This window comes from Otolemur garnettii, unplaced genomic scaffold (assembly GCF_000181295.1).
Source record: "Otolemur garnettii isolate 467f Iridium unplaced genomic scaffold, OtoGar3 scaffold00054, whole genome shotgun sequence".
Lineage (NCBI taxonomy): Eukaryota > Metazoa > Chordata > Mammalia > Primates > Galagidae > Otolemur > Otolemur garnettii.
The window spans coordinates 4,520,678-4,534,851 of record NW_003852449.1 but is presented as its reverse complement, the minus strand read 5'-3'; the positions used below and the strand labels follow the sequence as shown (position 1 = coordinate 4,534,851).

At 36.1% G+C, this 14,174-nt stretch overlaps 1 protein-coding gene across 2 annotated transcripts in view; it reads right to left on the bottom strand.

Annotated features, from left to right (window-relative positions):
• Positions 1-14,174, bottom strand: part of MAP4K5 (mitogen-activated protein kinase kinase kinase kinase 5) — a 102,330-nt gene that overhangs the window by 5,781 nt on the left and 82,375 nt on the right. The window contains exons 24-31 of one of the 2 annotated variants that reach the window (XM_003792154.3): positions 13,354-13,356; positions 12,067-12,181; positions 11,375-11,433; positions 9,251-9,354; positions 8,755-8,932; positions 5,334-5,402; positions 3,092-3,184; positions 1,097-1,167 (exon numbers count right to left, since the gene is read on the bottom strand). In XM_003792154.3, coding sequence (XP_003792202.1) covers positions 1,097-1,167; positions 3,092-3,184; positions 5,334-5,402; positions 8,755-8,932; positions 9,251-9,354; positions 11,375-11,433; positions 12,067-12,181; positions 13,354-13,356 — 692 coding nt within the window. The remainder of the gene's footprint in view (positions 1-1,096; positions 1,168-3,091; positions 3,185-5,333; positions 5,403-8,754; positions 8,933-9,250; positions 9,355-11,374; positions 11,434-12,066; positions 12,182-13,353; positions 13,357-14,174) is intronic. The other variant, XM_023514480.1, reaches the window with a different exon arrangement.

Here is a 14,174-nt window from a genome sequence, read left to right as displayed (position 1 = left end):
AGGGACCAGGGACTCTGCCTAACAAGTGCAAACATCAACCCCCATCCCACCCCACCCCCCCAAAAACCAATTAGCCTATGGTAGTAAGTTGGATTGTAAGTTTCATCAAGTGCAGGGACCTGGTAACGTTTAGTGACATGGGACAATAACTACATAAACATATTCAAAGCTGATTCATGTAATTTTCTCCTAGAAGGATTTTAATTCTGCATTCATTAAAAAGTGGGAATATCTATATAAATAAGAGTGAATAAAAGCAAAGGTTAATTCAAATAGAAGACTTTGAACTTTAAGGGAAGCTTCACACATTTTGGTTTATACATGGAGGTCATGGTAGAGAAGAATCACACAGGTACTCACATTAGGAGGAAAATATCTCTGTGAGCACTATTTTATAACTATTGGGATTCATCCCTCAAGTTTAGAGCCCAAATTTCATCTCTTGCATCGAATGTATTCTGATTATCTCAGCTAGACGTGACTTAATAGAGACCCTTCAAATCCAGGCTCTGGTACTCTAGACAACTTACTTAACCACTCTGTGTCTGTAAAAATGGGAATATGAATAGCGTCTATCTCTTCTGGATTATAATGAGCCTTAAATGAGCTAATATTTGGAAAACGCCTGGAACAAACAGGAGTCATATGAGCATTTGATATTATTTGTAATAACAGCATCATCCTCAATAGATAATTAAATGGGTTGTGATGTCCTTAGATTTTCTTTAGTGCTGTGATTTACTACAAATTAATTTGGAATTTTAAATATAATATTGAAAAAGAAGCTACATGTATACAGACTATAGAAAATGCTTATTAAATTTAGGAAACTTTACTAAACTTAGCAACCAATCTACAAATTACTTTAGACAAATTGTGTAAACTTGCATTTGGGAATTCCTTATAGCCACTGAGAATTTCAAAATACAAAAGTCAACATATCTGAAGGGAAAACACTGCCTCTTTGTTCTGCCAGTCCACAGCATTAAAGGCACTGACCACAGTAATTACGGCATCCAGAGGGAACACACAGAATGAGCCTTTCCACATTTTAAATCACTGTGGGAGCCAGAGGAGGGAACCCGAGACCTCTCACCTCGTCTGACTTGAAGCTTTTGCCCTGCATCCCGTGTTTCCAGAATGCCAGCACGCTGTCCTGAAGGCACACTGAAAAGACAAGGGAAAACTCAAACTGAAATAAAGCACAGTTATTTCACTACCAGTTCCCTTAAATATTCTTAATAAACAATAACGTAAACTAATTCAAGTGCCTAGGGCAAGATTCCATGTTATTTCTCAATGTTTTTGTGACTAAGACATGCCTAAGCTCAAGTAATTTACTAAGGCAAGGTATGCCAATTTCCAAAGATACATATTACCTTACATATATACACATATATAAAAACAGGCATTCATTTAAACATGGGCTAACTTCTGATAAGTTGGATATTGGTATATTAATTTCTTTCAAATGCTGAATCCTTTGTTTTAAATGAATAAAATCATAAAAATGTATAACTGGATTTTTGGAATAAAAAACATTGTTATTTAAATACTATAATACACTCAGAAGTAACTATTAAGCATCTTTTATTTGCGTTCACATTTCCTTTATTACGACATTAAAAACAAACCTGTCCCACAACCCAAAATGTAACCACATATTGAATATTTAGGATCTGTGAGTCAATTCTTATATCAGATTCTTAGTATTTAACCAATTCTTATCATGTAAATATTAGAAACATTTAAATAGAATTAGAAAAACCTAAATAAAGGTGACAAAGAAAAGTTAATGCAGGAATGTTCTGGGAATATAATTTAGCTTAATCAAAAATAAAAGTATTTGACAATGACAAATCATGTGTGTTTCACAGAAACCCCTCTTATGTTAAGAGGTGATTTGGAAGGCACTCTTTTATCCAGGAGGATCCTTGTAATTATTCTAGGGTTTACTGGCAAAAAAAGATGGTAGTCTAGGATGAACAAAGTTTTACTGTAACAATTATAATTCCCTAAATAATTTGGCACTTCTGAAAAAGTTAAGGGACCAGTATGTTTCCATGAGTACAAAGAGGAACCTGGATCTTTGTTAGAATCTCTCTTGAAAATATTAGTTCTTAAAAAGTTGCAGATCATATAAAGTACTTAAAAGAGTAAAGAACAAACTGGTTTCCTAAATTCCTTTTGTCCTGGCATCTAGAGAAAGATTAGGTTTTCTGCTTTAACAAATAAAATTTCTCAATCAGAAGCAAAATATTTTTATGTAAGATGTTACACAGAGGCATGAATGTACTTTGTAACAGGGTAAAACTCCATTTGTGAAACTCATATTAAAATGTTTAGCTTTCCTTTGATTTACAGTAGAATTATATGATGAATCATTTAAAATGTTTCTAGCTGTGATAGTTTTTTCACAAGCTCAGTTACTTTTGGGGAAAATACTGACATTTGATCAATGGGAATGCAAACAATGATAACATATAATTTTTATCATAAAACCAACAAGAAAAATAGTCATCAACAAGGAAACAAATTAAAATGGCATATTAGGTTACACGTCCTACAAGTGGGAAACTGGTTATTTATATATACACAAAATGAAAAGCAGTAACATCAACATATACCACCCAGAATCTTACATGGCAAAGGATGAAAGCATATCTAATCCCATTATCATGTCACATAAATACCTTCACGATTTGGAAAGAATTGGGAGAAGTGTAATTCACTTGATGCAGCAAAGGGAATAATGAACAGAAATTTTAAAAATGATTATAAGTTTTAATTATTCAAGAAACAACAGTAAAAGATTTAATATAATCTGGATCTACACTGTCCATTTTGGTAGCAACTAGCCAGATGTGACTATTCAGGTTAAACTTTAAATAATTAATACAAATTAAAAAAACTACAATTAAAATTAAAGCCATGCTTTAGGTGCTTAACACCACATGTATTTAGAGCGCAGATGGAGAACTATCTGTGCAGAAACCGCTATGGGAAAGTATTTCAATGAACTAAGACTAGAATGAACAACAACAACAAAAGTTAAGTATCCCAAACTCGTTAATTAAAAAAGGAAACTTACCTACAGATTCAATGCGAAAATCAAAACTTAGCTCAGAGGCCAGTTTCTTACTTGATTTTAGTTTTCCTTGTAGATTTACAATTTTTACAAATTCTTAAAAAAAACAAACAAAAAAAGAAGTCAAGACTGGAAGCACAAATCTGCTAAAATAAATGTAACTTGATATACATGAATTTTACATGATATCAAATAATGTTCTTTAGAAAGTTCAATTATTTAATAACTTGATTTAAGCATGCTGGAAGGTGAAAAATCATTAATGTGTTTTAAAAGGTGTACCGTAAGAGCGCCTCCTTTGGTAAATGTCAATTGTTCTGCTACTATTTTCTTTTTTATACATATATACTGAATAATTACATTCTAATTTTTTAAAAAGTAAATTTCTTCTTTAAAAGTGGCTGCCCTGGTGCCCAAATATTTAGCCAGACAGTTTTTTTCCTCAGAAATTATACTGCATATGATAAATAATATTTGCATTAATTCACTTTACAGTATGAGTTCTATTCTGCATAGGTATCACAGGTACACAGGGGCAAGAAAGAGTACCCTATCCTCAAGACTAGAAAACTCTGGAACAGGGAGCATGCATACGTAATTCTTTATTTTATTTTATTCTGAGACAGAGCCTCACGCTATCACCCTGGGTAGAGTGCTGTTGCATCACAGCTCACAGCAACCTCCAACTCCTGGGCTTAAGCAATTCTCTTGTCTCAGCCTCCGGAGTAGCTGGGACTACTGGCGCCAGCCACAATGCCTTGCTATTTTTTGGTTGTAGTTGTCATTGTTTGGAAGGCCCGGGCAAGGTTCGAACCTGCCAGCTTTGGTGTATGTAGCTGGCGCCTTAGCCGCTTGAGCTACAGGCACCAACCTGCATATGTGATTCTATCTCCCTCTTGTCCACTGGTTTTTAATATCACCCCTTTAGTGCTATGTTGCAAAATGCCTTTTTTCAGCATTAGTTTCTCATGTCTGCTGCCACAGTTTGAGAGAACAAGACTATCTCCACTGCTATCTAACCAGCTTACAACTTGGGTAGCTAGAGACAAATTTTTGAAATCTTCTGTCTCCTTACAAAACATATTCAATTTACCTTGATTAATCGGGAAATGAAGGGCACAATTGGTGGTTTTTAAAATGTTGTGATACAATGTATAAATTACCAAAATGAAAACTAGGCACTATTTATTTTCCTTTGATGACTAAGAAGGTATGTAGAGATTTAATATAAAGGTTCAGCTTCATTAAAATAAATTCTGGTTATGTGATTATTTGGGTAATGAGTATTGATTTTCTATTTGTTTGGATTAAAAAAAGAATTCATCAAATTAACTTAAGGGTAACTCAATAAAACTCTACTCTGATCAGGATTCAGAGAATCAAAAGTTCCTATGGCGAATGAAACACTGTGGGTTTTTAGTTTGCTCATCTATAATACTAGATGATCTATATGTCTCTATATGGTAAATGTATTAAGGAGCCATTTGGAGAATAGAAATTAGGACAGAAAAAAATAGGCAAAACCAGTAGTAAAATAATCTTTAAAATAACCCTGAACGCCTGTGGGCATGCCCAGCAATGAAAAAAAAAATTGGAACGGACTGATTATATCAAATGTTTCCAAGTTTCAAATATAATCCGAAGTCTCTGGGTGAATTCTACCTTGTACGAATCATTGCATAAAAATAAGGTGGGTTTTAAGAAGAAAGAATGCTCTGGTCGCAAAATCAAAATAATGCCTGTTGCTAAAGTTTTTTCTGCCTCTGTTGCTCACAGTACAACACACTTCTATCAATAGAACCTCTCCCTGAATCAAAGGAATCAGAATTAGCAAGTGGGGTGTGTTTAATCCATATGTAAATTAGAACTGCACTCTGACACAACTCCAAAAGTTCATGTAATATGACTACAAGTGACCCTATTAGCATAACCTACTTTTCATTAATTATAATGAGATATGAGACAGAATAGTTTTATATGGAATTTTATCCCAAGGTTATAGCAAACAGTTTTATATGATGTTTCCAAGAAGGCCAAATACAAAATAAAGAAAAAGTAACAGGACAGTACTGACAAACAGACCAACTACTTACATATTTGTAATCAATTTAGGTTTTTTTCAATAAAACAAGCCACTTAAGGTGGAAAAGTTAAAATAGTGAAAATTCTGAATTATGGTTTAAATAGAATAAATTTCATTGCAAGAACTATTTTATCAAGTAGTATATTTTAAAATAGTACTTACTGTCTAAACACACTAAAACGGTATCTCTCTCCAACTGTGTTACATGAATGGAATCTAACTGTTGGCTGCCTTAGGGGAGAAAACAAGGGTACGGTTATAAATATTCTTTTTAAAACCAGAACTAGATAATAAACACAAATTCTGACTTTTGCTGTGATTTACAATTAGTCTAAGATTTAACAGAGAAATTATATTTTATAATGTTATCTTTCAAAAAATCTAAGTCAATTAAGGAGAACAAATGTTAAGTCTTAATATGGCTAAGTGAGGTGAGAAAACGCAATGTTATACTTAATGTACTTGGCTAATTCTAGAAATGTGATTTACAAAATAAATTGAAGCACAAGGGAAGGAGAGGGAGGAAAATAAGATGCATGCTACCCAATGGCTAGATTTGGCTTTCATTCATTTTACATAGGCAGGGGGAGGTGGAAATAGGATCAGTTACATGAATCACAGCATCCCTGAAATAAAAATAAGCTGGTGATTCAAAAACAGCACAAGAATTAATGCAACTATAACCAGAGAGAAACTCCTGGTATTGGGTATGTTTATGTTTGTGAGGAGGACGTCAGGAATCCTGATGACCAACGCAGCACCTCTGCAGGCTGCCACGCTCAATGTTTTGCTGGCTTTCAGTAGAGCTGTCATTTTAACATTGGCTAATGGATGTGATAACACTTATGGAAACTTTTTTTTTTTTTGGTAAAACTATTCATTTCAAGCAATCAGACTGCTTGGGTGGTCTAGCTGAATGAATCTAAGAAAAGATTTCAGACTATTCAGAGTAGTCATTTCTTAATTACATTTCTTAGGAAAGCCCCTAGGTCTTCTCCTTTGAAAGTGGCACATTCAAACATAAACACACAATTTTATGTAATATTTTGGGGTGTTTGTGAACCTTCCAAAGCCCATACACAGTAAGGAATGGAATTTTATAGAATCAATAAACTGTCCCTCAGACAACACTTCGAACAGTTTTTCTCAGCTTTAATCTATGTTCACATATTCATGTATTCATTCAACAAATATTTACTGTGTTGCCCATAACTGTGGAGATAAGGATACTGACACTGCAGTAATCAACCAGACTAAGACTAAAGAGTCTTGGAAGAGCAGCTTATTATTTTTTTTAATTAAATCACAGCTGTGTACATTAATACAATTATGGGGTACAATGTGCTGGTTTTATATCGATTTGAAATACTTCCATCAAATGGTTAACATAACCTTTACCTCATTTTCTTATTGTGTTGAGACATTTATATTCTACATTTAGTAGATTTAAAATGCAAAATCAATGTCAAATGCACCATAGGTGTGGTCCCACCAATTACCCTCCCTCTACCCTTATTTTAACATTGTGGCCAGTTCCAGGCACAGCCTCTAGATTCAACAACGAACACAGCTGAGAGCTGGATTAACAGCTCACTGGTAAAAAGGAGACACTTAACCAAGACAGAGTGTTGGCGGAAAGGCTGCCTCACTTCTGCTTCCCGGTGACTTGCATGATTACCCTCAGGCAGAGTTCGGGCCTCAGGGTAATTTTGTGCCCCCTTTTATTTTAACAAAGATAATGTTTTTTCTCTTTGTCTTTCCTTCTTTCTTTTTTTTTAAAAAGAGACAGGGTTTCCCATGTGTCTGTCACCCAGGCTGGAATGCAGTGGGCCAATCATGGCTCGCTGCAGCTTCAAACTCCTGGGCTCAAGTTATCATCCTGAGTAGACCCTAGTAGCTGGGACTACAGGTGCTTACCACCAAACCTGGCTAATTTTTAATTTTTTTGGTAGAGATGATCTCACTATCTTGCCAAGGCTGGTCTCAAACTGCTAGCCAAAAGTGAACTTCGCATCTCAGCTTCTCAAAATGTTGGGATTTGAAGTGTGAGCTACCATGCCTGGCCAAGACAATGTTTTAAGTAGATCAAGAGTACATCATAGGCATTGAAAAGCAGTAACAAGAAAACCCTCAAAGACTCCGTAACATAAACCCTAAAACTCAAAGAGAGGACTCACTGAATGTCTAGATTGAACAATGTAATCTTCTAATGTATCGTCCCAAAGAAAGTGGTTGCAAAGTACATTATAGATAAGCATATGAGAGGACCTGTGCTGTGCTATACTAACCAACAAAAAAAGCTGGGCTGTCAGCCAAAAAGTGTTTTTAAATAAATTGACCTATAACCCTTCTTTTGCGCAACAACTACATAACAGGAATACATTTGTACTTGGGTAGTTTACATCTCATGATAACAAAGCAACATCATTTGCACCTTTTCTGTTAGCTGGGGCAGGGGGCATGCATGCAACTCATCCAAAAGCATTAAACAATTAAAAAGAAAGGCAGGGTGTGGGCAGGAATATGACTGGTCCATAAAAGAGTATTCACAGTCCAGTGCATGATGGAGCTGGCATGCACTGGGTTGTTAAATCGTCAGGAATTTTCTGAGCTGCATGATGTCAGGTTGGTAGTTTGCAACTGGTCATGGCTGGAGTATTTATATCACAGAAATATCCAAGTACAGCAAATGGTCGCACACCAAGAGCCTGTTAAACATTTACTAGGACAGCTGGTTCACACAGATTCTTACTCTGAAAGTGATGGCAGTGTAATGATGTCCTGTAATTCATACCATAAATAATCAAAAGCCAAAGCTTATTTAATAACAATCCTCAAACTTAGGTAACAGCCTTCTTTACGAGATGGTAAAGAATAAAACAGTGGCCAGTAATAAAATGGCTGTAACTAAAGCTTGCTTAATTTCATAGGTAAAAATAGCTAATAAACCTGGCTTATAAGTGACAAGCACAACAAACAAAAACTGGCAAAATGAAGACCTCCCTCATTTAAAAACTGAATTCTTGATCGAGGTGTTCTAATTTTAAAGTATGAGAATAAACTTCAATAGGGCCTTTTTTGAGACATTTGGCTTAAATGAAAAGGCCATGCCAGAAAGCTTCTATCCAGGTTAGAAAAGCTCACTCAGTGATTCTAAGAAGTGAGGGGAAGACAGGACAAAGCCGGACGGTGAGGGGGGAAGACGGGACAAGGCCGGACGGTGAGGGGGGGAAGACGGGACAAAGCCGGACGGTGAGGGGGGAAGACGGGACAAAGCCAGATAGGGAGAAAAGGTAACTCCCTTTGCTTGGGAAGCTGAAACAATTTTAAAAGATTTTTAGAAAACATAAATATTTTGTAAGTCCAAAGACTAGTAGTAACAACTAAGTACTTTAAAAGCCAACTATCATTAAAATTTTCCTTGGTCTGATAATGTGATCCTAAGTCTCTGTAAATAAGCTTACTTTGGAAATTATGTTCTGAATCTTTACTTAAGAAGAGCTCACACTGGCTGAACTTAAGTGTTGGGTGTCTTTTATATGCAAAAACATCAGTATTCTATCATAAGATAAAAAATACATACCTGCACCAATTTCTGTAAACCATGAAGACGCAGAGTTCAAGTTGATTGTCTCAAACTGAACCACCTGATTGGATTCAGTGCCTTTGCTAATAGCTACACAGACCATGGGGTATTCCTGTTCTGGTATCACCAGCATTTCAAAAACATTCAAAGGACTTGGCAAAGGAAAATCAAAGTGCTGCAAAAAACAAACAACAGAACTATAATTTAGAAGCAATCTTCTCATTCCATATTCTTGATTTACTGAATTTTAAAAATTACTAGGATGTTTTTAAAAATATATCTGAAAGACTTGGTCCTATTCATCTTTATGAATGATGGATCTAGAAGTTAAACAATATGAGTTAAAGAAGAAATCTTAAGAACACAAAATCCCCAAATCAAACAACTATAAATGTTCTGACTCTAGTTGATAATAATGGGATCTTATAAAATCAGCTTCAGTTACACACTAGTGTTTTCTAAAGAAAAGAAACATGAACAAGGCAATATGTACCTTAATCAACATGAACTTCTGCATTGGCTCATACCACTGAAGTAGGACAATTCCAGACTGCAAAGCTCCACAGAGGTATTTGTGTCCGGTGTAAGGGTTTCTGACTGGAAACAAACAAAAAACCCCAGACACATACAAAACACTGAATACCATTAAATGAAAACATAGTTTAGCTAAAAGCAGCATCTGCTTGTACTCACTTAAAAGATAACTTAGCTTTCTCAACAAAGGGAGAAGAATGAAATGGACGTGACATCAAAACCAGAGTGTAAATGGGAGAAACTATGTGAAGTGATTATTTACTGATAAAGAAAAATTATTAGATCTGTTCATTAGAACGGTAAGAATGTGCAGAACACAAAGATGATGCTGTCTGTTTCTTCTGGCTTTGTTACCCTCCCCCTTTACTGTATCTCAACTTCAGGTTATGTTTAAACTCTCAACACCTTTACTAGGGTCTTAAACATAGAAACCCTTTGTAAAAGTAATATGTTAAAACTAAAACTTTCAAACTAGTATGCAACCTAAAAAGATGCTTCTTAACTAAATTACAAGATTGGGTTCTGACAAGGGCGAGGAGGCATGATCTCATTTTGGGGATGGTAGTATGAGAGATAGAAGAAAATATTTAATTCATCTTGATGTAACTTCCTTTGACTCACAAACAAAACAATTCACATTGGTCTTTTCTTCTCCCCAATCTGACTCCCATCAACAGTAATATATGTATATTGATTATAAGAGTGGTTATTTGCATTAAGCTCAAATGTATGATCTGTGAGTTTGTATCTTAGATTGTAAGCTGCTAGATATTATTTGAGACGTGTATCTTGGGATTCTGATAATAAATACAGATAAGATTCTCCCTAGAAAAACGTTTATGTAATATACTTATATTAGTATCTGGAGCACATCTTGCTCTAGAACACAGACTGTGCTGGAAACTATTATGCAGAATGACGATCAACAGCTCACGGATCAAACAGAAGAATAAACAGAAAGTCAGAAGCTTGAGATCCGAAGTCACTGGCCCTGGACCTGAATCCATGTTCTGTTACTTACTAGTGACATAATCAGTATCATGGAGTTGTTTAAGGGTTAAATGACATGATTATTATATATAGCACAGAATTTAACCTTGCCTCAAAAGAGGTCCAGCCTCTGCTGTCCCATTTCTGGGAGGTAATCTCCAAGGCTTTGGAATTTCATGCTTGATAGGAGTGTCTTTGTTTGGGTGCCCCGGGTAACTGAATAGTATAATGATATAATTTAGGGTGGGCTTTGGGTGATCCAACATCAGCTGACCTCGAGAGGGGCTGGACACTGAGATCAGCAGTGACGACGGTAACCATGCCATGATGGAGCCCCAGTAAAAAATTCTGGACAGTGAGGCTCAAATAAGCTTCCCTGCTTGGCAATGCTTATTATATTCCTTCCACAGGGAGAGGACAGCAGAAGGTCCACACTTGGCATTTCTAGTGGACTCTGCCCCACACATGTCTCCGCTTGGCTGATTTAAACCTGTATCTTTTCCCTGTAATAGCCCGTAACTTTAACCTTGAGTGTAACTGCTTTCAGTGAGTTTTGTCACACCTTCTGGAACAGCAGTTCTCAACCTGTGGGTCGTGACCCCTTTGTAACAATAAAAATACATCACGGCATTAGGAAGGTTGAGAACCACTGTTGTAGAGAATGTTTGAATCTGTGGGTCTTTGGGGAACTCTCAACTTACAAGTAGTATCAGAAAAAAGAGTGGTTGGTTTGGACTGTTCCCTCTAACTTCATAGTTAGCTAAACTCCTGTAACGATATTCACAAAGCACTAGTAGTAACTGGTAGATGGTAAATGTTAAATAAATGAAAGCTAGGATATTAGTAGAGATACAACCTCAGGGAATATGGCCACAGAACTCTAGGAACACTGTGCTCTAGGAAAATGCCACATGTATCATCTCCAAGCACTTCTAGGCCATTCTTCCCTATACACTTTTGTGTGTCAGGGGCACTAATTACTCCTTACTAAAAACAGGTTAAAAACCTATTCTCCTTCCTATTTGAATCTGTAAGACTCCAGATAATTTTAACATGTTAAAACTATCCAGTTTGAGAAACAGCATTGACTCACCTATGCAACATTTGTGGCAGCCTTTTGTATCAGGGATCTTTGTTGTTAGAGCAAACTTCCTGAAAACGTAAGACAGTATTAATGGTACTCTGTGGCAGTGCTAACCATACAATGATCTGTGAATATGCGGCATCAGAATCAGACAGGAAGGGCTTTTAAAAAACTGTCTTGGCTCTGTGACTGTAGCTCAGTGGTTAGGGTGCTGGCCATATGCACCAGGGTTGGTGGGTTCCAACCTGGCCAGGGCCTGCTAAACAACAAAAAAACCCAACCAGGCGTTGTGGCAGGCCCCTTTAGAGCCAGCTACTGGGAGGCTGAGGCAAGAGGATCACTTATGCCCAAGAGTTTGAAGTTGCTATGAGCTGTGACACCATGGCACTCTACTGAGAGCGACCAAGTGAAACTCGGCTCCCCCCACCCCCCAAAAAATGTCTTGGACATGGCTTTAGACAACCTGATTTTATAGAACTGAGGAAGGAACTGAGAATCTTTGTTATGAAACTTCCACAGGTGATTTTCATGAATGGTCAAGAGTAAGAAACATTCTAGATGATACATACAATACATACTTCAGTGTAAAACTATCTTTGAAAATTAAGACAAAGTTTTTTACTGGGCAAGGAATATTGGCCTGTCTTAAAATATATACTAATTTCCCTTATTTTCAACAGAATCAAAATAATATTTCATACCTTGGTAGTATGCGGTCTGGAAACCTATGAGTTTGAATATGAGCAGCTAATCCTGGTTTTTTGGCTTGTTCAAACAAAGCTATAAGATTATGAGAATAGAGCTGAAAGGTTTTTCCTATAAAAAAAATGATTTTTTATTAGAATCATTTACAGTGGAGAAACACAATTTTCAAGAAAAAGAAAATATAATTACCTTCTAAAATGAAGAGTCCAGTAATGTTCAAAAACCCAAGCAAAACAGAAAAACACATACAAAAAACCCAGTTAATACTACTTTGAAAGACAATAATAGCTAAACTAATTTTTTAAGCAAGTAATTTTGTAATTTTGTTTCATAATACATAAATTAGGTATATTGTAACTAACAAGTGATCTAGGTAAAGTACAGAAAAAGAAATTGCTAAACAATGTTGTACAAAACCTTATGTTATGGACTGAATTATGACGACGCGCATGTGATCATGTGATTTTTTTTTCTTTGGAGATAATGTCTCACTCTGGTGCCTGGGGTTGAGTGCCGTGGAGTCAACATACCTCACAGCAACCTCAGACTTCTGGGCTCAATGATAAACATACCTCAACCCCCCAAGTAGCTGGGACTATAGGCGCTCACCACAATGCCCGGCTAGTTTTTCTATTTTAGTAGAGAAGGGGTATTGCTCTTGTCGGGCTGGTCTTGAACCCCTGAGCTTAAGCAATCTTCCTGCCTCGGCCTCCCAGAGGCTGGAATTACAGGCATGAGACACTGTGCCCAACCACATGTGATTATTTTAAAACTACATGGAAGACTCTATAAAACTATCTTATTAGTATTTCTCTGGGATAGACCTATTTATCCATAATTTATTACCATATGGATAATTTATGGATAAATTACCATAGCTTGGATTAAAACTGATCGTTCTAAAAATAACAGACTGTTGTACTAAGAAATGTAAAGCAAACAAACATTAGGAGCCACAATACAAGGATAATGGGCCTACAATTTCATATAATCAGAACAGCAGAGCTAAGTGGTGGGGAGGGAATGAGGGTGGAGAATATACAGCAAACAACTTCTACTGCTTCCTTGTACATGGTGTGGACCATAGTAACACTAAACAATTTCTTCTTTTTATTATTAGAAAACATAGATACATCGAGTCTTACCCTCAACATAATATGCTGCATTTTCTCAGACTACAAATAATCTGCCTAACAGCACACCAGCCCTTCCCCTCTCCACTGTCTCAGCGCAGTCTGCCACCTCGCTAGCTAGACACACTTGCACACGAGCTCTGCACCTACCTTCTTTTAGTTTTATGGGTCATTTTAACTAGTGTATAGAAAAAAAAAATCAATGTATATACCAATGTTTCCTTGTGTTCCCACAGTTATAAATATGTAAGACGTAGCCTATGCAATTTTAAGGCTTATTTCTGAAGATAAGTGTAAGGATAAAAGCAGCAATAGTTAGAGAAAAGTGATTTTGTACATAAATAATTCAGAAATGTTAACTCAAAAGAATTGGCTTGATTTTACAATAGTAATACTACATATAAATACTTTGATAAATATAAGCAAAGCAGATTTTGGGAAAGCATAATTGAAATCAAAGATTTCTTTGAGGACTCCCACTTTTCCAAGTCCATTTATATATAATCAAATAATATGTTCTTCATAAACACTGTGATTAGCTCAAATGTATAGATTCCTGAGGAATCCCTACTAGAGAAAAGTAATAATTAAGTATATTGTATTCTATGATATAGGATTAAAGCAATCAGTAAACTTCTAGGTAACCATTACTAAATCCAAAAGGTAAGAAAATATTGTTTCTTAGGTAAGAAATTTTATGGCAGGTAAGAATTTTTATAAAGCCTACCCCCTGCCTCATAGTCACCCCCAATAATAACTAACCCCCCTCCAAAAAAAGTTAGAGGTTACTCTGAAATTAACTTATTTAGCAGACTCTAAAGCAGTGGTTCTCAACCTGTGAGTCGTGACCCACAGGAATTATATTAAAGGGTTGCGGCTGCTTGGCGCCAGCCATATACACCTGAGCTGGTGGGTTCAAATCCAGCCCAGGCCTGCCAAACAACAATGATGGATACAACCAAAAAATAGCC